The following is a 27,541-nucleotide window of genomic DNA, read 5'->3' as shown; positions in this document are numbered from 1 at the left end:
TCTTATTGATTCAGGAGCACAAGATTGCCAAACCATTTGGCAATCTTATGATGCAGGATCTCGCACCTTTTAGGAGCTTGCTGTAGGAGACATGTCCTGCAACTGTGGAGTGAGCATCTGTGTGGGTCCACGCTATGTGGGTTCTTCTAGACACCATGGTACTTTGGTTGCTGGCATCACTTATCTTCGTCAGTTGAGGCCGATCACCCTTCTCACCTATGGTCGATAAGATTTTGGTCAAGATGATCAATGCTAGATTATGTCCCGTCTTACAGGATCTTATTCATGGCTCACAGTTAGGATTTGTCCAAAATAGATGTATATTGGACAATCTGTTTCATTTTCATGAGGCAGTAGAGTGGGCTAGGTCCTTGTAGACTCCTCTTGCACTACTTTGCGATTTTGAGAAGGCATATGATTGAGCTGCATACGATCAAGTTTACTAGACTTCTTGGAGGGTATATGACTCTAGATGGGGTTTTTGCATGCTTGGATCAAATGCGTTTTTTGCTTTATACCCCTTAGTGACGAGTGCAGTGACCATTGGGGACTTCATTGGACGTAGATGTGTGCTTCGTAGATTGATGCGATAGGGTTGCTCGCTAGCAACATACCTGTTTTTAAGCGTGCAGAGGTTATACGAGTTTTCCTTTGAGCTCATCAGCTTGCTTTGAGAGGTTTGAGGATGCCTTCGATCGAGGAATCAAATCTGGCAGATCATGAGTATGCTGATGATACAACGTTGTTTAATGTATGCCTGGCATTTTGGATGCGACTTGCAGAGCTCTTGATATTTATTGCTTTGCTAGTGGTGCTTGCTTCAATTGGCGCAAGGCGTATGACATCTTAGTGGGTTCTAATGATATGCGTACTTGGGGTCCCTCATAGGGTCTCATTTGGTTATGCTCTAGACAGACATGTAGATATTTGGGTTTCCAGGCTGGAGTGGTAAGCAGTTGTTTGCCCCTTTCTTGCACTCTTTGGGAAGGAAGGTATATGATTGGTCCTCTCAACCCTCTCTTTAGCTTGTAGTGCTCTGGTGGTCAACCAAACTCTCCTTACTTCAGTTGGTTTCATTGCTTCGAGTTGGATGCTTCATGCATGAGTCATGCCTCAAGTCGACGCCTGGTTAGGAACTTCCTTTGGGGAGGTTTAGATGACAGTAATGATACGAGAAGATGGGTCATGGTCTAGTATATCGTCACGTGCACATGCTTTGTGTGCCACGTGGACATGCTTCATCAACTTCCGAAACCAATTTTGCACCTATCTCTAGATAAGAGTGTCTAGAATCCTAGGAGGATTAGTACCAACAATTTTGTGAGCTTGATCATAGAACTTGCATGTCTGGACGAGTCCATTAGATAAGGTTTTCCAGCTTTGGAATCCTCTTGCATAAATGGTTTGTACAAGCGTTCTGACAGATGTTTACACTATGGTGGGCATCTAGCATGACGTGCATGTGGTTTTAGGTTAGAGGAATCCAATGAGCCATTCCCTTCATCAATCGGATTCCTTGATGCTTTACAAACATTTGTGCAGGATGTTAACCTTGTGAGGACCAAGGCTATGGTATTCAATACTACAACGCAATGGATTAGACAATCAACACCTAGTTTTACTAATGGACAGGACCGAGTGGAGTATACGGATATGTACACTTACCTTGGGGTGGTTTTTAGTGGCCCGATATTCTCCATGAGGAGAGCAACAAAGACTAGACTGACTAGAACATACGTAGCTCTCGGAGGTTTGGAGAGAATGTGTTCACAGGTTCAGTTCCATGAGCCTCGCACCAAGCTAAGGCTTTTTGACACTCTAGTTGCCTTAGCTATGCTATATGGAGTGCAAATATGGGGACCCTTGGTAGATCAACATAGTCGTCAACATGGTGGTACATATGGGTGGCGAGACATGGAGAAGCCACTTATTTGCATGATCTCCAGGATGATCAAGGCTAAGGCCTCGGTTCCCCATGCGATCATATCAGCAAAGCTGGCTGCCCCTCCTTTGGTGATTAAGGCTCTTACAAGATGAGTGGCATTTATACACAACGTATGGGAGCTCCCACGAGATCGTTACGCTTGGCTGGCCTTGGAGTCCTCCCGGGACTTGATAGCACAGGGACTCAGGAGGCACATCAAGTTGGTATGCATAGATGGCGGCATGGTTTAAGATAGATGGATTCGCTAAGGATAGGCGCCCCCCCTTTCATTATTCGCTAGATGCACCTCTCTCTCTCTCTCTCTCTCTCTCTCTCTCTCTCTCTCTCAAGAAGCCGATTTCTATTCCTCCAAAAATACACCCAACGTCCAAATGATGCCATTTCCGAGGGCAAGTACAAAACTGTTTACAAAGCAAGCCCCGAAGCAACATCTGGCAAAACAATTAGCCACATGGGCAAACTATACAAACTAAAAGGCCAGGGGGGAAAACCTCTCCTAAAGAAAGTAAAAAATGCCTTGGCAAGCGAAGTGGGGAAGGGATGACAACAACCTTTGAAAAATAGGCACTCTCTTCCACCAAAAACTCATTTTGCAATTGTATACAAAACTAGAACTGCCAAAAAGCCACCATCGATGATGTGAAGAAAGGAGGATTTGCAATGGCACTGGCTCGATGTTAGGCAAATGTCCGCCAACGGGTACCATCTAAAAGCAAAGGCTATGGAAAAACAAAAGGGAGGGAGCAATCGATGACGAAGGTGATAGAGAAGAAACCCCTGACAACCATAAGAGAATCAACAAAGAGCTGCAATTGGAGCTAACAAGGAGATATCAGATAGTATAGAGGACAATCCACTTGCTAAAGGTGGCTCCTAAAACAAAGAGCTAGGATTGTAATATCCATCTTCAATCAGCATGAGCACTAGATCAGTGTCAGAACTCTCATAAAATAAATGAGGTGCATGAGCCAAGATACTACACCCCAAGTGACAAGCCCAAACTAGACACCAGCTCTACTTAGCATTAGGGCACACGTTCTCCAAATGACATGCGAGGTAGAGCAAATCATAAGTAGTGACTGGGAGACTCAATAGACTAGCATACATATGATACATGTAGAAGTATGTCCCATGGAAGTAACCGAAGTCCCAACAAGTTATGCTTCGTGAGCTAGCAACCATAGAAAATAAGAGATTTGTCTAGCTATATGCAGGTCCCAGAGTGTTAACCAACACTCTCTCATATATGCATGTCCAAGACCCGCCTAAAACCAACTTTGTAGCCAGGTTGGCTTCTCTTTGTGTTGCTTGACTAGAGCAATGCACCGAATCGTAAGCGTTACTCAAAAAAGGAAAACGGAGATCGACCATGCTCTTTGGAAGGCTATTGCCACTCTCCTAGGTCCCAATAAAGCTAAATCAATCTCCCCGCCTATATCCATAACCGCCACGATAAAGCCTCCTCTGACGAAAAATAGGTGTCTACAGTGTACACAGTGTCTTTGTTCACCTTGACACAAGCTAATCTGACCTGCTACCAAGAAGAATGTGAAAAAGGATACAGATATAAGCAGAACCGTATTGTCGTGGAGCCACAATAAAACCCACTTAGAGGTAATGCCAAATGGGAATCCCCTTCTCACGAAAGTAAGCCCAGTGGCCCACCGGCCCACATGCTCTGACGTAGTAATAGGACCCATAAGTACTTGGTCCCACTGCACAAGTATAGCCGCCTCTATCTGAGCCATTCTTTGACTCCCTGCTTATCACATTGCTCTGACATCTAATGTGTTGGCAAAAGTCTTACCTCACACCAAGAAAGCATAGATCTTGCTGGTCCAAATCCAAATGGCCCAATCAATCAACTTTTGCTCTTCGATTGTCTGTGCTCAACAAAGAGTTCCATACGAGGGGTTCTCTCTCTGCACAATGGGGTGGCAGCATGATCAAGCTGCTCATCATGGAAGTCTAGATCTGTGTAATGGAAAGCATAAAAGGAGACGTGTGACAGTGATCAAGGCGCATTCATAAAAAGGAACGCAATGATGCATGCCTTGCTGCCACAGGTATTGCGAGACTGTGAGAGTGAGCAATGGAGAGGGTGAGAGCCACACACACTGGAAACGCTAGAGAGAGAGAGAGAGAGAGAGAGAGAGAGAGAGAGAGAGAGAGAGAGAGAGAGAGAGAGAGAGAGAGAGAGAGAGAGAGAGAGAGAGAGAGAGAGAGAGCACTAGAAACATAAGTGCTCTACAAATGATGCTCTCAATACATAATGAATGACTAAAAGACCCTAACCATTCTTTATAGAATGTTACGTTGAGGTAGGGCAAAATGTGTAGCTGGTGCAAAAAACATAAAAGACCAAAAAATGGCTAAAAATGTGTGCACCCAGCCAAGCTCAGAAAATGACCGGCCGGACACGTACTAAAGTGTCCGCCCATGCAATCTATGTGATGTGCGATGGGTGGCCAGCCCGAGATGATCATTAGCCATACAAAATGGCAAGGCAATGGTGGTGTAACTCTTAACACCCCTCTCAGCACCGGATGCTGAGACAACAGAGATGAGTGGAAGGTGAGAAGCCAAAATCCGCTCAGGTACAACCTTCGTGAAGATGTCTGTTGCATTGTCCGATGTAGGGACATACTCCAAATGAAGATCTCTAGCCAAAACCCGCTCTCGAACATAGTGGTACTACACCTCAATGTGCTTTGTCGAGCGTGAAAGATAGGGTTCTTGGCAATAGCAATGCAACTCTGATTGTCGCAAAAAAGACGAGTCGTAGCAGTCTGGGGAAAATACAACTCTCCCAGTAATCGCCATAGCCATATGGCCGCACAAGCAGCATAGCAAGCTGCTCTGTACTCCGCTTCTATGGAAGATAGCACCACTATGGGTTGCCGCTTATTGCTCCATGAAATGGGTCCTAAGCCCAGTGTGAAAACTACTCCTATAGTAGAGCGCCGAGTATCTGGATTTCCTACCCAATCTGAATCGCACCAACCAATTAAGGTGCAACCCTTGGAGCGACCATGGAACACACCATGGTCCAAGGTGCCGCTCACGTACCGCAAAGTATGTTGGGCACACTGCTAATGTCGCCGACGAGGTCGGGTGTTGAAGGAACTAAGGATAGAAACTGTGTAACAGATGTCAGGTCGGGAAAAAGTCAGCCATACGAGGCAGCCAACAACATTCCTGTATTGCTCCAAGTCGATCCGTGGGGAAGGATTGCGAAGCGATATGTTCTCCCCGGGCTCAAGACGAGTGTCGATCGGTCTGCAGCCTGTCATCTAGAATCTCTCCAGGATAGACTTCGCATACTTCTGCTGAGAAAAGAATATGCCGTCTGATGTGTGAAAGATCTCGAATCCAAGAAAATAGTGAAGAAGCCCAAGATCAGTCATCTCGAAATGTGTCTCCATAGCTTTCATGATCGACTTAATCTTGCTGGTTCATGAGCCTGTGAAAATTAGATCGTCCACACACACAATCACCATCGCAACCAAAGAGTCATCAGAGACAACATAACAGTTGGAAGCTGATGAGGTGCATCGTAACACCAACTTCATGAGAAACTGGTCAAGTGTGAGGTACCACTGTCATCCAGCCCGCTTCAGTCCATACAATGCTTTCCACAACTAATAGACTCAATCCTCCTTGCCTCGTATATGAAACCCACGAGGTTGCTCCACATAAACTCCTTTCTCCAAATCTCCATTCAAAAAAGCACTTTTGACATCCATCTGGAAGATAGGCCAACCAAAGTTGGCTGCGAGAGCAAACACTGTGTGTATGGTAGTGTATGGTAGTCATGCGAGCAATTGGAGTCTTGTTAAAGTCCGGGCTTGATCGTTGTGTGAAACCCCGAGTAACAAGTCTCACCTTGTGTTTGTCGAGGGAACCATTGGCCTTGTACTTTGTCTTGAAAATCCATTTCGTAGAAACCTTGTTGGGCCCGGGAACTAAAGTCCACGTTTTATTCCGCTCGATAGCATCCAGTTCTGTCTGCATGGCACGCTTCCAGCAATCATGTTGGAGTGCTTCCTCCACCGAGGAAGGCTCAATTGGTGAAGCCTGAATTTGGGACATGAGTGCAGAGTTCACAAACTCTGCGTCGTCATAAACTTGCCTCTCCTTGAGGCATGCACAACGTCGAGGCTGTCCAAGTTTTGGAAAGTCTGGTAACTTCGTGACTCCAGAGGAAGAAACTGTAGAGTAGAGCCGACCGGGTACTAACTCCTATTAAAGACAAAGGCAAAGAACAGGCTTCAACCTCCCAAACTTGGATGGTGCCCAAGAAACTCGTTAAAGCTGCTACAGTCCGTATTCTGACATCTTCTTGTAATTATGTGCCCCCTTTGAAGAATGCTGCTTAGAAAAAGCTCCCTTGTAATGAAAACACTTCTTTGGCTGAAGCTTGGGACAAGGTGGTCCGCTCTTACAAGGAAGTTGTTACAAGCGAAGCCTCTTGATCTCAAGGTGCCTTTATTTTCAATCCTCCGGGTCCAGGTCTTGACCCACCTCCTCAAGTGTTTGCAGCCGGGGAGGATGTGTCGATGGGCACTGGTACTTGAGTTTTCTCCCATTTTCCCATTTCCTCGCCCACCGTATATACCATATCAGAATGCATAGTTCTTTACATCTCCTACAATGTGTGTGGGTTATGCAATCACGACAAGTGGCGGCTAACCTGGCACTATGTACATACATGTCAAGCGGACATTGTGGTTACATTGTGGTTCTTTAGGAGCATAACCATCATCAATTTGCAGGACAGACCTCTTACTTTGCGGGCTACTGGATAGCTTATGCAGGCTCGGCCGGCTATTCTGGCGTGCTTATACTTGTTCGACACGAACTCTTCCCGACCTTGGTTTTCAATGACCCGGCTGGGAAATGGATGGTCATCCAATGTATTGTTAACGGAGAAGTTTTTGAATTTGGAGGCTTATATGCATACACAGCTTTTGCAGATAGGGCACGGTTGTGGAGTACGATCTCCTCTTATTGTTGGTGTTCTAATGCATTTCTTTGTGGGGATTTTAATAATGCACCTAACCTTGCGGATAATACTACTGGGCATTCTCACATGCTTCATACAGAACGGAAATCGTGGGATCAATTTATGTTGACATGTAATGGGCTTGATTTGTGGCCCCTATCGCATGCGTCTGATCCAGGATTCACTTTCCAACATAATGCTCAATCTATGTATCGCACTCGGCTAGATCGCTGGTATCTTTTTCACATGCAACAATATGATGACTTTGTATGCGAGCTGAGGATTGATTATGCTATGTGTCTTTCGGATTATTTTCCTGTATGCTTGAAACTTCGTTTTGGCTCTTTTGATGCCAATGATCCCCTGCCCAAGAAGAGGCTTTTGCATGTTAATAATGCTTATCTCAAGCATGAGCCTTTTCGTGCTATGATTGTGGATATCATCTCGCCTTTGATCTCCCAGATGTATGTTGATATGGCCATATAGCCTGGTTCCGCTTTGTTATGCGTGGTCAATGTGTTATCCAGGATTATGGTAGGGATTATTTGTCACAATTAAGGGAAGAGGTTAATCAGGCGAAGGATGCTTGTAGCAGACTAATGCACTTGGCGAATCATTCTTCTCTTACTGACACTCAAGTGGCTGAGTTGTTTTCTGCTCGCGCTATGTTACGGCACAATGATGAGAGGAAATTGGCCAATTGACAGACTCGAGCTCAACAACAAGCTTTTGCAGATAAAGGTTGTTCTTCTAAACAAATTTTCCAGCATTTGCATCACTCCAGGCAGTCTCAAGCTATAAGGACAGTTAAATTACCGTCAGGGGAATGGACCTCCACTTTACAAGAGCTAGCACTAGCCCTACAATCTCATTAAGGCAAGATTTTTGAGGCCCCTTCTTCTCCCACGAGAGCAGCTTGCCAAGCACGTCACATGTTCCTCCCATCCTTTCGATGTGGCAGGCTCAAGACTTGGAAGCTGTTTTCACTGAGCCGGAATTGCATGCCAGCTTGCTTGATTTGGGTCGATGGAGAGCTCCTGGTTGGGATGGTCTCTCTGTGGAATTTTTCTTGTGCTTCAGGGATTATTTGAAATTGCCTCTATTGTTCATGATGAATACAACTTGGGAACAGCAGGAACTGCCCTCCTCTTGGAAAGAAGGTTTGCTCAAGCTGATACCTAACATTGGCGGCCTATTACACTTATGTCTGTGGTATATAAATTAATGGCAAAAATGCTAGCTAACCGACTCAAGTGCTTTGAACTTTCTGCATGAAGGCTTGCATCAATCTCAATACGGCTTTATTCCACGACGTCAAATTACTAATAACCTCGCAAATGTCATCATTGGTATGGAATATGCAAAATACACTCGACAGGATGTCTTGGTCATGCAGGTTGACATTGAAAAGGCCTTTGATACTGTTCTTTTGGATTATATTGCGGATACCATGCAACACTTGGGATTTGGGCCTAGGATATCTTGTGTCGTGCTTTTCTTGTATGCACACAACACTTCTACGGGCTTGCTGAATGGATCTCTTACAGAATCTTGGCCTTTGGGACAGTCAGTGAGGCATGGCTGCCCTTTGAGTGCTCTGCTTTATGCGATCGCTACTCACCCCTTGTTTATGTATTTGGATTCCTTGACTTCCAATGGCAGGCTACATGGCCCGACTTTACCTTCGGGACGGCAATTTGCTGGTCAGGCCTATGCGGATGACTCTTTGTTTATGCCTCGTAATCACTATGATGATGTACAACAAATTATGCATACTCTTCACTTGTTTGGATTGGCAACAGGTCAAATTAACTTTTGTAAATCCAAGCTATTGCCTCTGAAGGATTGTGACTGGCATAAGATATTGTGGCCTGGGGAGATTGTTCCTCCACATGTTCTGGTTCGCCATTTGGGTTATCCGTTGGGTTGGAATGTATCGGCTATGCAGAAACAGGATTGGGTGCTCCAACGTCTACATTCCAAGTTGAATTGTTGGAAACTGTCCACGTGGCCACTTCATGTACGTCTCGGGATTGTCCAATGCATCCTTGTGGCTTATGTGCAGTTTTACTTGCCTTTGTTATCATGGCCTCGGTTGCGCTTGCAATCCCTCATGTCCAATATTTTAGAGCATTTTTGGCGGACCTTGTCTACCAAGAAGGGTCTTCAGCTTCTCTCTATGGACAAGCTGTGTTCTCCCAAGCGGCTTGGAGGGTTAAATATTTTGGACTTGCGACGTCATCTTTTGGCTCAAAAAGCTATTCTGTTACCAGTTTTGGTGGGGCAACAACAACCCTGGGCTCTCATGGTCACACATTTGTGTACGCACATTGTCACCCCAGCTTTTGGACATTGGCAACCGGCTTATTGGGATGTTGTTTTTGGGAAGCTTGAAGGACACATTCCTGGATGTCCCTTTACATCTTCTCTCATTGTTGATTGGAAAGGTGCTACTTCGCATTTGACTTGGAATGGTCGACCGTCTGCTGTGGGCAACTCTCTTCGTTTGGAGAGTTTGCATTGGAGCAGGGCCTTCGCTTCGACTTTAGTTCAACGGTCTCCTCGTCAAGCATATTTTCTTGCCCAAAAAGGAATCTGTCAGGTGCATCAGGTGCTTGATGACTCGGGTTATGTTCTTTCGTTCGTTGATGCAGTGTCCCGCTTTCGGTTGGGTCCTCACTATTCTTCTCTCTGGCGGGAAATTCAAAGGATGCTTGCTATAAATCACTCACTCATTCCTCCTTTGGATGTGGACTCTCGCTTCTCTGATTGGAATTTGGCTACTACTAGATTGGATTGCATCTCAGCTGGCAGTGTATATACCATCCTTCAGTCTGATATATGGATTGTGCATCATGGTAATCAGATGTGGTTGCTCTGAGAGTCATCCTTGTGGTGGCAACACACATTGTCTCGTATTTGGCTGAGTTATCTACCTTTGAAGGAACGGGTTTTCTTGTGGCGCTGCTTGGTGGGAGCTCTACCTGTTGGCAGTGTGTTACATGCTCGGCATATTGCGCCTTCCCGATGCCTTGAAGCTGAGGAGACCGTGCCACACTTACTATGGCGTTGTTGCCACTCCAGAGCCTTCATTCGGCAAGTGTCGACTGCCCTACGGCTGCGTTTTCCTTTCGGCTCTTTTCACAGACGCTTTTGGCTTTTTGGGGTGCTTCAGTCATCGCATTCTCAGTTTGCGGTGTTCTTCACCTGGGTCAGATTTTGGACTCTGTGGACCATCTGGCACCATAGGAACTCCTTAATGTTCCAAGGCACTTATGTTGACCCCTTCCCCTATTTCAAATCATCTCTTGGTCAAGCACTACATTTTGCTCATGACGTTGGAGACATCACTCTTGATGCCTATAGGATTTACTTTGACTGTTTCTAGCTTTCGCAGCTTCATATTGCTCCGCTCTTTGTATCCCTTTCTTTTCATGGGTTTTCCTCGCTTTGAGGTTTCCCACTTGTAAAGTAATCAAAGCAGATTTACAAAAAATGTGTATGTGTGTGTGTGTGTGTGTGTGAGAGAGAGAGAGAGAGAGAGAGAGAGAGAGAGAGAGAGAGAGAGAGAGAGAGAGAGAGAGAGAGAGAGAGAGAGAGAGAGAGAGAGAGAGAGAGAAATAAATGAAATGAAATGAAATGTTATATTAACGTCTTCAAAAGGCCAAAATGACCTATGAGACCAGAAAGTTACAATGTGGTGGATCTGATACAAAGTCAGAGTCAAAGTAACAAGATGACAACAATGACAAAAATGAAATGACAAATGTCACAATAAAAAACTATGGAATCCTAAACTACTAGGTGTGAACTAAGCGACTAGCTGGGATAGCTAGATCACAAGAGATCTAGCATCGGTCGCTTGCGGATCTCATCAATCTCCTCCATGGTCAGTAGTCTGACCTGGCGTCGTGCATGTCGAGCCAAAGTGATCCGAATCCTCTGATGCAGCCTCCGTCGATGCTGTGTAGTCCTCCGCAGTCGTGGGCGTCTAGATCTTCCCAGCTCAGTCGCTCGATCGATCAGTGTGCCTCTGGTGTGAGACGACGAGCTCTGCTGTGGTAGTAACTCCTCCGGGTGTCGAGTGGCAGCTCTAAAGAAATCTGTGATCTGTCTCTGGGATTGGCTAGCCTCTCCTCTCATCATGCTCTCTCTGTGTCTGCGTAGCTCGAGCAAAAACAAACCCAAGCATCTCTGATCCTCGTACTGCATGACTCTGGAGAATGGTCCAAAGCCCTCTCTGAACAAGCAATGGAAGCGGCCTCGTATCTCGTAGTAGACGGGGCAGTGGCATGTGTAGTGCAACTCTATCTCAGGCTCGATGTCACACAGGGGGCATGTCTCGGCCTCTGCTAGTACTCCGCTGTATCTCCTAGTCTCAATCCGCAGATGGTGTGAAGATGTACGTATCTGGCCGATAGCACATCGTATCCCATGAGACAGGTGGATGTCCATGTATCTGGGCCTCATCACAAAACCATCAACCGTAAGTTGGAGGAGATGCTCTCTGTAGAAAGCCATCTTCGTGCCCAGGTCCTGTGTTGGCTGTATCCATGTCCTCCTGGTGTCTAGCTGAGTCAAGTCCTTGCGGATGAGCCTGGTGATCTCGGACTGTGTAAGAGTCAGAGAGGGTGCATCCAATGAGTACTGGAAGGGAGGCAATCTGTCTATGCTGAACCCATGCGCCTGAAACAATGATGTCATCTTTCCATACCAGCATGCTGTATCTCCCTGCATGGCTAACTGTCGAGAGAACTCAAGTGCAAGGCGGGCATATCTGTCTCTGGGAAGTTCCCACATGCAGTGTATGAAGGAGACCGATCTGGTGAGCGCCTCAACCACTAGTGGGGGGCAGCTAGCTCTGCTCGAACAATAACACGTGGTACTGAGGCCTTGGCTCTAATGAGCCGCGAGATCATAGAGACCAGAGGCTTCTCCATGTCCCCTCATCCATCACTGCGGCCTGTCCTCCCGTGATGATTTAATGAAGGTCCCCAAATCTCAGCTCCATATAGCAATGCAGAAGCCACCAGAGTGTCAAAGAGCTAGAGCTTCGTCCGAGGCTCCTGAAGCTGAACCTGTGAACACATCCTTTCCAATCTACCCAATGCTGCATGGGCTCTGGTCAGTCTAGTCTCTACTGCCCTCCTCAATGAAAACGCTGGCCCACTAAAAACCACTCCGAGGTAAGTGTACGCCTCTGTATATTCCACAATCTCCTGGCCGTATGTGAATGCTAGCGCTGACCTCCCGATCCACTGTGGGGTGGTATTAAATACCATGACCTTGGTTTTACCAAGGTTGACGGACAAACCACTTTCCTGAGCAAACCTATTCAAAGCATCCAAGTGACGTTGCATCCCCTCCGTTGAGTCGGAGATCAACACAATATCATCAGCATATAACAATAATGGAATCCATGTCCCTGTTAGCTGTGCACCTCTATCACCATCTCTCTCAATGTAGTCAGAAACCTCATCCACATACATACCAAATAAAGTAGGAGAGAGCGGGTAGCCCTGCTTCACCCCAATAGTGGAGTGAATCGGTGTGGATAGACCCTCTGAGGTGCGTACCTGCCCCACTACTGACCTGTATAATGCCATGACCCCCCAAATGAGCTTTGTGGGTACTCCCATCTGTTGTAATCTGCGCATCAATCTAGCTCTAGGCACTGTGTCAAATGCTTTGCGGAAATCCACAAAGCTACAATAGATCCGTCTCCCACGCGATCTACCCTCCTCAATGATGGCTCTGAGTGTCAAGATATGGTCAAGAGTAGAAAAACCCCTCCTGAACCCTGCCTGCCCGGCTGCGCGTATCCCCTCCCTCTCTGCCCATCTACTCAGCTGCTGCTCAAGAATAGATGCGTACAACCGATGTGTGTCCAATCATGATAGTGCGATAATTCCGAGGCTCCATAGGGTCTACCGACTTGAAGATAGGTACAATAGTAGATAGGCTCCAAGTATCAGGCAAGCCCTCACACATGGCACGGTTAAACATCACTGCTAGAAGCTCTGCTAGTAGATCTCTGGCATGCGTGAAATGCTCAGCCACTAAACCATCATGATCGTATGCTCTCCCAGTCCTCATCCTGTCAATGGCCTTCCTCACCATCTCCGCGGTGAAAAAAGCACATGTGTGTGGGCATGGATCGGGAGGAGCGGGAAGGGGGGGGCTGCTCAGGAACTGTGTACAGAGATGATGCGTACTGGCCCCAATCCTCTGTAGAAGTGATGGCCGGGGGGGGGGGGGGGAGAGTGCTTCTGAAAGAGCCGCCATGCCTCACGTGAGTCCTGACTCAAGAACAACTGATATAGATCCTGCTCTAGCCGAGCCAAAAATGCCCTCTTCTTCCGCCGCACTAGGCGTCGGAAATCAATCTGTGACTGTCTGTGAGTGATGCCCCCCAAAAGCACCTCCCTCTGAAGTCTAGCTCTAGTGTCCCGGCATTCCTCATCATACCAACTGTTCGGGGGCATGCTCCCCGAACGGCGTCTCTGATCAGGCTGGGTATGTGGGTATGCCTCTGCTGCTGCATCATGTAGTGTCGTGTCAATATAGTAGTGAGCTCCTCCAGAGGTCCCCCTGGCTCCTCTGTGCATAGGCGTCTGTAGATCCCATCTATGTATACAGAGTCTGTCTCCCGCGTGAAGGTGTAGCGAGTAGGGGCTGTTGTCCGTAGCCTGTGTGCTACACTAAAGAGATGGTCATCGACACAAGAGCATGATCCACTGCCACACCAACAGGTCTGGGTCCAACCGTGAGATTCTGGATACTAGAGATGAGGCTCGGCTGTGCCATGACATAATCCACTGCGCTGGCTCCATGTCTGTGTGGAAAGCATGTAAAACCCCCTGAAGCGGGAAATCTCTGTAGGCCATTCAAGATGGCCAATCCATGTGCAGTCCCCATGTCTATCAAGTGTCATCCATACTTAGTGTGTTCTCCATCTTGTGATAGTCTGGATAGGCCCGTCTCTGCAGCATCCAGCTCTCTCAGCATCTCCTTTGAAGTATCATAAAATACTGTCTGATGATGGGCAGTCCTAGCATTGAAATCCCCTAGGATGATGATGTCACCATCTCTAGAGAACTCCCATATGTCATCATCCAAAATAGAGAAAGGGGACTGTCCTCTGGGTGGTGCATACACTGACGTGCTCGGGGGAAAGTAGCAAATAGCAATGTAAAGATATCTGTCTGTCTCTGCTCTCAGTCTCACCCACATGTACCTAGCTTGCTCATCTCTGCGGGCTATATGATCAATGGCTGCAACTCCTCCCTGAATAACACTGCCACTCCTCCTGATTGCCCTCTGCGCTCTGATCGTGTCTCCTGTCTATAGGCAGTCTCCCATCTATATCCACTAATGTGAGGCATAGGCTGCCCAGGGCCTGATGTGTCTTAGAGTAGAAGACGATGTCTCTTCCCCTGAAACTATCCTCAAAGGCGCCCACATCAAGTCGCATAGATCCATTACAGGTGGTCCCATGGGTCTCACACCGTCATGTGGAGCGCCGCTCTACAATCACAACCCGGCCATCTCTGTTGAAGGCCGTCTTTCCCTTCTCCCTTGCCGCTTGAATCTCTGGCATTACCTCTCTCATATGCGCAAGTTGTGTGAGAGTGAGGTCATCTCCAAGGAATATGCCCGTTTTCTTTAGTGTAGGACGCTTCTTCAAGAAGTCCTTCTTTGCCTCCATGGATGGGAAACGGATGATTAGAGCTCTCCCATTTGAAGTCTCCCCATTGCCGTGTGTCTTCTTCAAGAAGTCCTTCTTTGCCTCCATGGATGGGAAACGATGATTAGAGCTCTCCCTTTTGAAGTCTCCCCATTGCCGTGTGTCTTCTTCCCCACCCTCCATGCTTTTGTATGAGTAGCCTCACTACCCATCATGCGGAGAAGTTCTTCAACTTCCCCTTACCATCTCATCTCTGTCTTTTAGACCGGTTACTCTTATATGCAAAGCTCTAGTTTTCCTTCGTTGTTCTTCTTCTAGAGTCATGTTGATGATTGTAGGAGTGGGGAGAGATGTGGTTTCTTTTCCTTTGCCTTTCTTAGTGACTTCTATCCACTTCTCGGCCTCATCCGCCTTCTTTTGCGTCTTCGTGATCACATCCATCCACGAAGATGTCTTTACCATCTTTTGTTTCTCCTCCTCTTTGATCATCCGTACCTGCTCTTTGATGACCTTGATTTCCTCTACTACCGAAGGCTGGAATTCCCCCTCCCCTAGTCCACTGCTCGCTCTATCAGCAAGTTCTCGCTTGAGAGCTGAGACCTCTTCTTTAAGTGCTTTGAAGTTTGGAGTCGGCCTTAAGTGCTTGTAGCTCTGCGTGCAGGTCCTCTTTCTCTTTCCTCCACCGCGCGCCTTCGTTGAGAAGGTTGGCCTTTTCTTTCCACCATCCCTCCATATCTGCTTTCCAGTTTTTCATCACCCTCTCCATTTGTGTAATCCGCTTGTTTGTAAGCACAAAGGTTGCCCTCCGATGGGGCTTACATACCGGCGAAGCAGTCATGACCTCCATCAAAAAATACAATCGGCACTTCTGCCAAGTCAACCCACTATGTCCACATCACACATACATCCTTGTCCCGCATAATGCGTACATGTGTGTTCCCCATATCAATCATACATTTTTTGAGATTTTCCTTTTCTGCAAATTTCTGTCAATGCTGAAATTTATGTAACTCTGAAATTCTGAAATTTCCCTGCAGGTCTGCAACTCCTGAAAAATGTAAATGTAAATTCTGTATTTTCTAAATCTACAGGTCTGAATAAATTTTGCAGGTCAGAGAGAGAGAGAGAGAGAGAGAGAGAGAGAGAGAGAGAGAGAGAGAGAGAGAGAGAAAGAAAGATTTTTAACGTCTATGTCAGGCCGAAATCGGCCTATGAGACAAAACAGATGTACATGGTGTGTATGTCATCCGTCTATCGGAAAGACAAATGAAACAAAACTGATACAAAACTGAACTGAATGTAGGTAGTGGAGTATCTGAGGAGGGATGGAGCTCTATCTCTCTAGGGGTATATGCATGTCTATATGCTCAAGGTAGTATAATCATGAGAATGCATCAAGCTATCTAGCTCCATCCTGTACTAATGGGGGGATGTAAGATGTGGTACATGGGCGGGGCTGGTGCCAAGCCTACCCGGATGAAAGCTGTCGGGTCGGCCCTCATCTGAGCTACTCGCTCCTCAGTGGCACAGCGCTCCCGGGCTCGGATCTCCTCGATCTGTCGGTGGTGGGAGCTCGCGCCCCTGTAGCCTGTGACTCGTGGTCGTCGTCTAGCTCGGTTCACCTCCGCCTGTGGAAGTGTCACTCCCCTCTGAGTGTCTGGTGAGGGAGGGGCGGCAATCCTCTGAAAGAAGTCTGTGAGCTGCGACTGTCTCCCCTCTGTCTGTGTAGCTGTGTGTGGCTGTAGTAGTGTGTCCCGATGGCTCTGTATCTCTAGTAAGAAACGTCCGAGCTGTCTCTGATCTCGAGAGTCCATGATCTCTCGGAGAGTGGGCTGTCCTCTGAATAAGGCCTCATACTTGCCTCTGATCTCAGTGTATGCTCTGCATCTACATACAAAGTGCTCCTCACTCTCTACCTCCTCTGTGCAGGCTCTGCAGACTCGCTCCTCCCTGGGAACACCAGTGTGTCTCCCGATCTCAATCTCTAACCTGTGTGAAGCCACTCTCAGCTGACCAATCGCCACCCGTGAGCTATGTGGCATATATGTGTCCATATAGCGTGGTCTCTGTATGAACCCCCCAGACAATATGGTGAGAAACTGGTCTCTGTAATCTGACATCCTCGTCCCCAAGCCAGGTGACTCCCAGACTCTCCTAGTGTATAGCTGCCACAGATCCTGTCTCAATACCAAGTTCATATAGCGTTGACACTTTAGAGAGAGAGAGAGAGAGAGAGAGAGAGAGAGAGAGAGAGAGAGAGAGAGAGAGAGAGAGAGAGAGAGAGAGAGAGAGAGAGAGAGAGAGAGAGAGAGAGAAAGAAAGAAAGATTTTTAACGTCTATGTCAGGCCGAAATCGGCCTATGAGACAAATCAAATGTACATGGTGTGTATGTCATCCGTCTATCGGAAAGACAAATGAAACAAAACTGAACTGAACTGATACAAAACTGAACTGAATGTAGGTAGTGGGGTATCTGAGGAGGGATGGAGCTCTATCTCTAGGGGTATATGCATGTCTATATGCTCAAGGTAGTACAATCATGAGAATGCATCAAGCTATCTAGCTCCATCCTGTACTAATGGGGGGATGTAAGATGTGGTACATGGGCGGGTCTGGTGCCAAGGCTGCCCGGATGAAAGCTGTCGGGTCGGCCCTCATCTGGGCCACTCGCTCCTCAGTGGCACGGCGCTCCCGGTCTCGGATCTCCTCGAATTGTCGGTGGTGGGAGCTTGCGCCCCTGTAGCCTGTGACTCGTGGTCGTCGTCTAGCTCGGCTCACCTCCGCCTGTGGGAGTGTCTCTCCCCTCTGAGTGTCTGGTGAGAGACGGGCGGCAATCCTCTGAAAGAAGTCTGTGAGCTGCGGCTGTCTCCCCTCTATCTGTGTAGCTGTGTGTGGCTGTAGTAGTGTGTCCCGATGGCTCTGTATCTCTAGTAAGAACCGTCCGAGCTGTCTCTGATCTCGAGAGTCCAAGATCTCTCGGAGAGTGGGCTGTCCTCTGAATAAGGCCTCATACCTGCCTCTGATCTCAGTGTATGCTCTGCATCTACATACAAAGTGCTCCTCACTCTCCACCTCCTCTGTGCAGGCTCTGCAGACTCGCTCCTCCCTGGGAACACCAGTGTGTTTCCCGATCTCAATCTCTAACCTGTGTGAAGCCACTCTCAGCTGACCAATCGCCACCCGTGAGCTATGTGGCATATATGTGTCCATGTAGCGTGGTCTCTGTATGAACCCCCCAGACAATATGGTGAGAAACTGGTCTCTGTAATCTGACATCCTCGTCCCCAAGCCAGGTGACTCCCAGACTCTCCTAGTGTATAGCTGCCACAGATCCTGTCTCAATACCAAGTTCCTCTCACTGCGAGAGAGGTGAACATATGGTGAGTGGGGGTCGTACTGGAATGGTGGTAGGCTCTCCATGTCAAGACCGTGTCCCTCAAACCATGCTCTGACCTGTGAGTACCATGCTCTCTCATGCCCACTCTCTGATAGCTGTATAGCTGCCTCAAATACTCTACGAGTAAGTCTGTCAGGAGGTAGCTCTCTCATCCTCTGGAGGAAGCAGACTGTCTGGAATAGTGCCTCTACAACCATAGGTGGTGTGGCGAGCTCGGCTCTAATAATGTCATGTGGCACTGTCTTCTTGCTGCGGAGCAAGCGTGAGATCATACATACCTGTGGCCTCTCAAGCTGTGTCCACTGGTCAGCTGTCAATCCTGGTGCCCATACTGCCGCCGAGTACATCAGGGCTGGGGTGACTAAGGTGTCGAAAAGCCACCCCTTCGTGCGGGGCTCCTGACAGTGTGCCTGGTGGTACCTCCGCTCTAGCATGGTCAGAGCTGCATATCCTCGGGTGAGCCTGTCAACAGCAGCCTGCCTCATAGTGAAGGGTCCTGGGAGGCTGGTGAATGTGATGCCAAGGTAGACATAGGAGGTGACTACATCAACTTGTCCTCCTGCTGCTGTGAAGGTGGCAGCGCTCCTCACTGCACTGGATGTGTGAAAGATCATGACCTTGGTTTTGCCAAGGTTCACAGTCAACCCCTTGTGTGTGCTGAATTCGTCCAAGGCCTCAAGATGGCGCTGCAAGCCCTCGGGTGACTCTGAAATCAACACAATATCATCAGCATATAACATGATGTGGACCGGAGTACCTGCCAAGTCGCTCCCCTCTCCCCCTGCTCGCAGTATGTAGTCGGAGATCTCGTCGATGTAGAGCCCAAAGAGTGTCGGGGAGAGTGGGCATCCTTGCTTAACACCAATGGTGCTAGCAATGGTCTCTGAAAAACCGCCTGGGCAACGAACTCGACCCGTCACCTTCTCGTAGAGAGCATATATGGCCCAAATCATGTTTGCTGGTACCCCAATGCCGTGAAGGCGCTCGAAGAGTCTCTCGCGTGGGACTGTGTCAAAGGCCTTGCGGAAATCCACAAAGCAGCAGTAAAGCCTCTTCTTCCGCGCCTTTGCCCCATCAATGAGGCAGCGCAGAACGAAGATGTGATCAGTGGTGGAGAAAGCTCGTCTGAAACCTGCCTGGCCTGGAGCTCGTAAACCCTCGGTCTCTGCGTAGCGGCTGAGCTGTGCCTCAAGTACTGCTCCATATAGCTTGGCCATCGTGTGGCCAATCATGATAGTCCTGTAGTTCCCTTGGTCCAGGGTGTCGCCAGATTTGTGGATAGGCACTATGGTGTGCTGTGTCCACTCCTCTGGGAAGCCCTCCCCTATAGCCCGGTTGAAGACATGTGCAATCAACGGGGCTATAGTGGAGGCCGCATAAATGATGTGCTCACTCTGTAATCCAGTATGGTCAGCTGATCGTCTGTGCTGCATGCGGTGTATGGCCCTCTCTACCATCTCTGCTGTAAAGAAGGAAGAGCACGTGGGGCGTGGCCCGTGTGGCTGTGGGATAGGAGGCTGCCCTGGCACCTCATAGAGTCGCTCTGCATAATCATGCCATATCTGTGGATCCTCAATAGCTGTAGTTGGACGTGGCTCGCGCAGGGTGCGCCATGCCGTCGCGCTATCCATGCTCATGAATAGGCGGTATAGGTCTAGCTCCTGTGCCTCTTCGAATGCTCGCCGCTTTTGGCGTGTCAGCGTCTTCATATGCCGTCTGGCCTCTCTCTCTATGATCTCTCCTAAGGCTCGCCGTGCACGGAGGCGTCGGTATAGCTCTCTGCACTCATCATCATACCAGCGGTTCTGAGGCATAGTCCCGGGAGGGGGAGTGCGTCCTTTGTGAGTGGTGTGTGGAAAAGAGCTAATAGCTGAAGTGTGGAGAACGGAAGAGATATGTGATGTGAGAACTGAGAGTGGTGTGGATGGGTGGAGGAGGCATAGGCCATGCTCGACCTCGGCCGAGTAAAGAGGGGCTAGCTCATGTGTGAAATGGATGGTGGTGTGTGGAGTGTGTGCTGTGGAGCTGTGTGGGATGGTATCTCCGGTGATGGAGAAAGAGAGGTATGTGTGGTCGGCTCCGATGGGTATGGGTGGAATGGTGAAGGATGTGATAAGGTGTGTAGCCTCCCTGTGTCCCAGAATATAGTCGACTGTACTCCCCCCTCCCTCTGTAACTCCATGTGGCATACAAGTCAGGCCCCCTGAGGTGGGCCACTGGGCCATCCCGTTATAAATAACGAGACGGTGCTGGGAGCCAAGTCGAAGTAGATGTCGTCCGTAGGCTGTGACTGGAGCTCTGTTTGCTGTATCTCTCATAGTAGCCTCCTCATCTAGAGTGTGTAGTGCCTCTGGGTCCTCGTGGTCATATGCCTCACACTGCTCACTACGCGTACGAGCATTGAAGTCTCCCATAAAGAGAGAGAGAGAGAGAGAGAGAGAGAGAGAGAGAGAGAGAGAGAGAGAGAGAGAGAGAGAGAGAGAGAGAGAGAGAGAGAGAGAGAGAGAGAGAGAGAGAGAGAGAGAGATTATTTGGGGCTCCTTGGTGTGTAATTGATGGACATGCTCGTTCTTGGCTAGGATTTGGCAGCTGAGGAACTCAGAGAAGCACTTCAGATTGCATCGAAGTCTGCAAGAAAAAAAGCCATTGCTCTTGTGGAGAGTAAGGTGATGGATGCACTGACTCAAAGGAAGGGGCAGTCATTACAAATACCCTCATCAGCCCCAAAGGAGGATGAGGAGGAGCTTGAATATCACGAGCAGCTTGGTCTGGAAGATGGAGAGGTTGATGAAGGGGATCTTCATGTAAAGCCTGTGTTGCAGAAACGACTAAGTGAGGTAAGTTTCGGCTTATGCATTCTTGCTGCGTTGTCTCAGTTGAGTTTCTTGTATCTGTTTATTCAATGGGATCCTTGCTCAACTGGCTATCTGAATAACATTTCGTTATGGGCTTGCAGTATTTTGACCCCTTGGATGTAAAGGTGGCTTTCAAGCAGATTAATTCAAAGATAATGCGATCTTTAATTATAAAGGTAGATTTCTACTGCATTTGTTGATTTTCCTCTATAAATCTTGGAAGTTGTAAGAATCCTACTCTCAGGTTGAATTGCGAACACAATGAATACAAGTGTGATTTAGTGGACTCTAAAATGCACAGTGAAATTTAGGGATGAAATTCAATCTAGCAATTGCTTTGGTATAGATTTTAAAGAGATGAAGTAAGTGCGTTCTTTTTAAACTATGTAAAGATTCTGTGGCTCGTTTGGAATCTGTCTGTAAATATGAATCATGTCTAGTCCAGATCCTTAAGATTTGTAATGTAATGCTTTTTATCTGATCGTTTTTGTGAATGCATGGTTTCACTGCATCTTTCCTGAGTTAGAAGACATCCTGGACAAAACACACAAAAAGCATGTTTGAATTCCAGTCAAAAAACAAGTAATTTGCTACTGAACATCACACTGTGTACCAGATGTTTATTTATGTTTGTTTACACCGTGTTTTCTCTGCTGTCTCTGTGTTTATCTATGGCTCTTTTGTTGTTTCGAGCTGTTTACTGTAGGTCATTTTACACAATCATATGGTAAAACTAGGCCTTGAAAGTTTAACACTTCCGTAGGAACAGAAGCTTACTAGTGCATAAATTTAATAAATTGAACAATTGCTGAAAGGCTTAATTAGAAGGCTGAAGTAGTATGTGGATAAATTGTCTTGTGTTTTGGATTGATATAGCCTGGTTTACCTGGTGCTGTGAAACATAGGAGATGCTGTTACTGCATGGGCAAAGTTCTTTGACTGTGTGCTTGACACAGTTGGACAAGAATCTATTGTGCACAAGTCTTGTTTTTGAAGTCTTACATTTGAAAGTGCTTTGCAGAATAGGAAGAGAAGTGATGGTCGGGGACTAGCAGAAATTCGCCCTATCCAATGCTCATGCAGTTTGCTGCCTCGTGCACATGGAAGTGCACTGTTCACACGGGGAGAAACACAGGTATCTTATTGATCATTTTTGTGTCATTTTCATTTTCATAGAAATAAAAATGCCCGTATTTTCATTTTAGGTTCTCGTCAAACGCTTCATTATAGGACAATGTATAGCTCACATTAACAAGAAACCATATTAAGTTTACCTCTTTTTTGTGGGCATCTTCTCACACATAATAACAGAGCTCTTAAGCTGCACTAAGAAAAGACACGAGTGGGCAGACTGGGTAAGGGGGGTACTAATCAAGTGCAAGGAACACTGTTCCCGCTCCAGTTGTCCACTTCTTCTGCGTATTTTAAAGCTCCCATGCCGTTTAGTGACTGGTGGCAGGATGGTTGGATAGTGGGTTATGGCAGCTGTGAAGCTTTTTCTCGTGGCCATTGGGATGCAAATGAAATTATAAGGGGCAGTACACAATCCCCCCCCCCCCCCCCCCCCCCCCCCCCCCCCCCCCTCCACAGCTACAGATAAGAGGGCATATCTCAGCCTGCACATGCCACCATTTCCTCACGCATTCTGCCGTAAGCCCTAAGTAGCTTCTTATGGTCGCTACACCCTGCATCACTCTTGGATCACAGAAAATCACACCTTTGTGGTGATTGACTTTGTACATAATAGAGCACCCAAAGTAGAAATAAGAGAGAATATTGCAAGAGGGACAAGAAGTATCATCAGGATCTAGGAGGCCAGAGGTTGAGAGAGTCAGGAGGAGAGAGGCAAAGAAGAGGAAAAGGCGGCAGAGGCAACACAGGTGCATCTAGGTCAAAGAGGTTTACAAACACAAGGATCCTCCACATGATCCACCTTTGCAGGCTTCATCTTCTTTAACAAAGATACCACCTTCATCTCCTGATCCCATTAGGGCTCCTAGGGATTCGACTGTGCCTTCATGCAGTATTGACAAAGATGATGTTCCTCTTGTTGTGCGTGAGACACAGTATGAGGAGAAATTTCCCGCGCTTGGATCACAAAAGAATGTATATATTAGGAGATTTGAGAGATAAAAAAAAAACCCAAGAAAATGTTGTGGTCGTTCATTGTTTATGTATGGACGTATTTGAAATCAGACCACTGTGGTGATTGGCTTTTGTACATTTTGTCTTGAGGTTGTGCCCTTGAGATGTTTACTTTTATAGAGAATTTCCGAGAGAGAGAGAGAGAGAGAGAGAGAGAGAGAGAGAGAGAGAGAGAGAGAGAGAGAGAGTATTATCATCCACGAAGGTCAAATATGACCCATGGGACCAAAATAAAACATGAAAGTACATTGGTTTCTTCCACTGAAGGCATTGGATACATATCAGTTAAGGACTGAGGATCCATTTACAAGAAAAAAGAAAGCAAAGACAAAACCTAAGGAGGGTTTGGAGGAAGGAGAGCGGGGCTTGGAGTTCGGAACTCTTGTATGATTGCTTTGCCCCCTCTGTAAACTGCCCATTTGCCTTGCTTTCGGGCTTCGTGCATCTTCTTGAGCTCGATTCCTTTGCGTTTGAGTTGGTCAGTGGTTAATTCCTCGGCAATCCAAAGATTCGTCCCCTTGAGGAGGCGGGATTGTCGTAATAGCTTCAACCTTTCTTCCTTGTCCTTGAAGGTGATGATGCAGTGTTTGGGTGGCACTTGTTTTCTTGTCACGTGACACATCCAACCCTATGTGTCCGTGGACAAGCTACAACACGACAAGGGTTCAGTTAGTCCAGTCAGTTTAGATTTGGAAGTATTCTGGCACTTTTGTGAGTCTGTTCGCAGACCGTGCATGCCCAAGCACTTAGTGCAGATGCATATCCTCTGGTTGCACAAAGCATGATCATAAGCATTCCCATCATAATCCATCAGAATCCTTCAGGAAATTTTCCAGTGGATTTAGCCTATTTTACCTATTTTTGACATTTTTCACTTATTATTTTTAAGTGACTTTTGTTGGAAGTAGGTAGGGCAAATTGAGTAAGTTTGTATATAAGCAAACCTAGACTAGCACTAATTGGCAGAAGAGGCAGCAGGAGCACCTTGCTCAACAGGCAACTTCTCAGCAAGAACCTTGGTGGAGTGCCTCCTCAAGCAAAGACCCCTAGCGTTTTCATCAACCTCAGCCCCTTGGCGTTTTCATCAGCAAGCTCCACCGCAAGAAGACCTCAGCCTAGCGTTTTTGCTCCAGTCACATCATCGCCAAGCATCTGCAGCCTTAGCGTTTTCAGCATGTTAGAATCACCCGCAACCATGGCGATTTTCAGCAGGTAAAGATCACCAGTTTTCAGCCCTAAGAACCATCAGGTTTCAGCCCCAAGTAACAGCAGATTTTCAGCCATAAAGACCAGCAAAATCAGCGTTTTCCACAGCGTTTTCAGCAGTAGCAGATTTCAGCCAGCAGCGTTTTTGGACAGCAGTTCATAAGCGTCAGATTTCAGCCCTTAGGTTGGTCTCGCCATCTCCGTCGTCGTCATCTACCTAGCCTAGACTTGCATCAGTCACGTGCATTCAGTTTGTACCAATTTGTGCAATCAATAGTAGACCACTCTCGCCGATGAGAGTGGGGCCTTCGGAGGAGGGTTTTACAACGTCTCTGGTGTCGTATTCTCTTCTCTCTCTATCTCTCAGTCTCATACACTTTCATGCACAGTGTCCATTCACTTTGTTCGTATTCATTGCACTCTCTGATTAAGAACGGAAGGCTCTCCCTTCCATAAGAACAAAAGGAACCTTGAGCACATTACGGAGCACTCATCTTGAGCAAAGTTCAAACATTCATTCCGCTGCACCTAACATTGGTATCAGAGCTTTGGCAGTGTTCTGTATCACTCAAGGAAAGAACCACAAGGATTTTTTTTGCTTGTTGCAGTCGCACGAACCCAAGTTCGCTTGGGCGTGTCGATTCCTAATCGTGTGTTTTGAAGAGTGACAGGAATCCCATGAAAGAAGGGCTTGTCCAGCCTACCCTTGTGCCTCTTTTCACTCATTGAGAGCGGACCGTGCACTTTGCGGCCGGCCAATCGGCGTGAGGTGGGAAAAAGCAACCTTGGTGTGAGCGCAAGGCCGCCAAGGGGTGCGCCCGCGGAAAAGAGCAGAACTCGGGTGAAGAGAAGATCCTTCTCAAACACAAATTGCAAGCGAAAGAAAACCTCAAGAACCTCAAGAACCCAAGAACCCAAGACCCTCAAGAACTCAAGTTCCTCGTGAACTTAAGAACCAAAGATCATAGTGCATGGTCATCACCCGAAGCAGAATGGATACTTCGCATACAGGTGATGAGCATGAGAGAGGCGATGAAGAATTTTCCCCACCACGATGCGGATTCCAACAACTTAGTCACATAGAAGATCCAGTTCAGTAAGTATGATGGTAAGATGGATGCTACGGTTATTCATTCATGGTTGCCTCAATTTAATGCTTATTTTGCGACAACTAAGAAGACAGGAAATAGCAAGGTTTTAATGGCAGCTATGTACCTTGCCGGTGATGCCATCAATTGGTACCACGCATGGCAAGAGACACAGTTAGCCACGCACCTAGAGGAAGCCGACAAATTCACGTCCCTTTCCTTCAATTGGGCTGATTTCCAAGACAAGCTCAAGGCGCGGTTTATGCCACCTCAGTACCTGGCACGATTGAAGAACGATTGGCGGGCTCTCAAGCAAAATGGTATACCGGTTATGTCTTTTTCTAATCGTGTTTTGCAGCTAGATACCCAATTACGCAAGTCGGATGAAGAACGCAAAGAGGCATTCCTTTATGGATTGGACGAGTATATCAAGTACGATGTCGAGGTGCTCGATCAATCGATCTCAACAAGGCGGTAGCGATTGCTCTCGCACAAGAAATGAAGCACAACAAGGGAAAGCCTAAGGAGAACAAGACTTCCATAAGTACCTCACAGACTTCTCAGAACCCTCAGAACGGTAAGAATGGTAAGAACAGTAACTCTTCTAACTAATCTTCCAATAGTCTCTAAGAAAAGAATTCTTTCAATGAACCTAAGGGTAAGGCTAACACAATTGCTAAACCTAAGCTCACTCCAGATGAAAAGGAAGCACAAGGAATTTTAGGAGGATACATCACATCGGAAGAGCAAAGCACTTATTCTAAGGAAGGTCGTTGTTTTCATTGTCACATTAAGGGTCACATAAAAAGAACATGTCCTAAGCTTGAATCGAATGAATCTAAAGAATCCACAGAACCCACTTCCTCTGTCAATGCAATTAATGACAACACGAGTGTGCCCCAAGTTTGTCCTGACCCTCCTATTGACGATTCTCTCATTAAATGTTATGGTCATATGACGGGGCACCGTTTTGTCATATTGTTTGACCCAGGTAGTATGCATGATGTGATCAGTCCCTCTCTTGTTGAGAAAGCCCGCCTAGAGGTTAGTCAGAAATCTCCTCTCGAGGTTTCTGGCTTTGCTCCCGGTATGGACTCTCTCATCACGAAAGAGTGTCTTGGTGTGTTGTTTACAATTCAACAAGCTGCTTTCCGTAGAAGATTTTTTGTCTCTCCTCTCTCAAGATTTTGGGCATTCGATGGTTTCGTGAGCTTAACCCTCTCATTGATTGGGAGGCTAACACTTTCACTCCCAATGCCAAAAGTGACTCCCATTGTCATTCGTGGAGAGGAAGTTGTTCATTCTCTCTCTCTCATTGCTAATGTATAGGCGAAGATTAAACGGATTCAGGAGAAGGAGACTCTCTCAGTCTCTTCTTCTCCAAATCATGACACAGGATTTGCATGATTATGAGAAGCATGTGAATTGAATGATAATGATGAGCATGATGATTTGCATGCCAATGATTTGCATGAGGATTTGGTTGACAATGACAAGCATGATTATTTCTATGATGATGAAGATGTGATTTCTCACAAGCATGATGATTTGCATGAAGATGATGTGATTGTTCACAAGGATGATGAGTTAGTGGGTGCTTTTTCTAGCGAAGCGAACCTCCTTGCAGATTTGATCAATCACGAAAGATTGATCTTGGCTCTCAAGCCTAGGTCCAAAGAACCTTCACAGGAAGTACTATGTGTTCGCATGATTCATACGCACACATTGTTCGAGTGTTTCATTCGTGATCGTTTCCTGTATTTTAGTCAGCGTCTTTATGTGATCCCTTTTACTAGGCATGACATATTGTACGTTGAGCACGTTTCACTCATGAATGAGCACGAATGTATGCAGATTTTTCATGAAAAGCTGAAAAGTATGCATGTACGGACGTCCCATTCCATGTCTCTTCCTTGGCATGACACATTTGTAGCAAGCGTACATGAAAGTATGAGCACCAAGCATAGGCATTTCCGTGGTGAATTGCCACAATTGATTGAATCAGATCACAAGAGAAAACTTCGATCTCATCATTTGCGTGTGTGTGGTGAACGGTTTGGCACTCCGTCTATTTGTTCATCTACATTGCATGCACAGTCTTTGAGGAAGACAAGATTTTTTCCACTCACTTTACATGGAATGGGTATGTTCATGGTTTTGTGTTGGAAATGGTTTCAGGAATTTTCAGCCATGGAGATTCTTGAAGAAGAAA

General features: G+C 46.9%; 1 protein-coding gene across 1 annotated transcript in view; it reads left to right on the top strand.

Moving 5' to 3' along the window:
* Window positions 1-27,541, top strand: part of LOC147460855 (putative polyribonucleotide nucleotidyltransferase 1, chloroplastic) — a 98,610-nt gene that overhangs the window by 11,706 nt on the left and 59,363 nt on the right. Inside the window, exons 10-12 of the mRNA XM_086508542.1 lie at window positions 20,615-20,872; window positions 20,992-21,066; window positions 21,912-22,025. Of these exons, the coding sequence (XP_086364668.1) occupies window positions 20,615-20,872; window positions 20,992-21,066; window positions 21,912-22,025 (447 nt within the window). The remainder of the gene's footprint in view (window positions 1-20,614; window positions 20,873-20,991; window positions 21,067-21,911; window positions 22,026-27,541) is intronic.

This window comes from Adiantum capillus-veneris, chromosome 3 (assembly GCF_014529385.1).
Source record: "Adiantum capillus-veneris isolate H3 chromosome 3, ASM1452938v2, whole genome shotgun sequence".
NCBI lineage: Eukaryota > Viridiplantae > Streptophyta > Polypodiopsida > Polypodiales > Pteridaceae > Adiantum > Adiantum capillus-veneris.
This window is presented reverse-complemented; position numbering and strand designations above follow the sequence as displayed.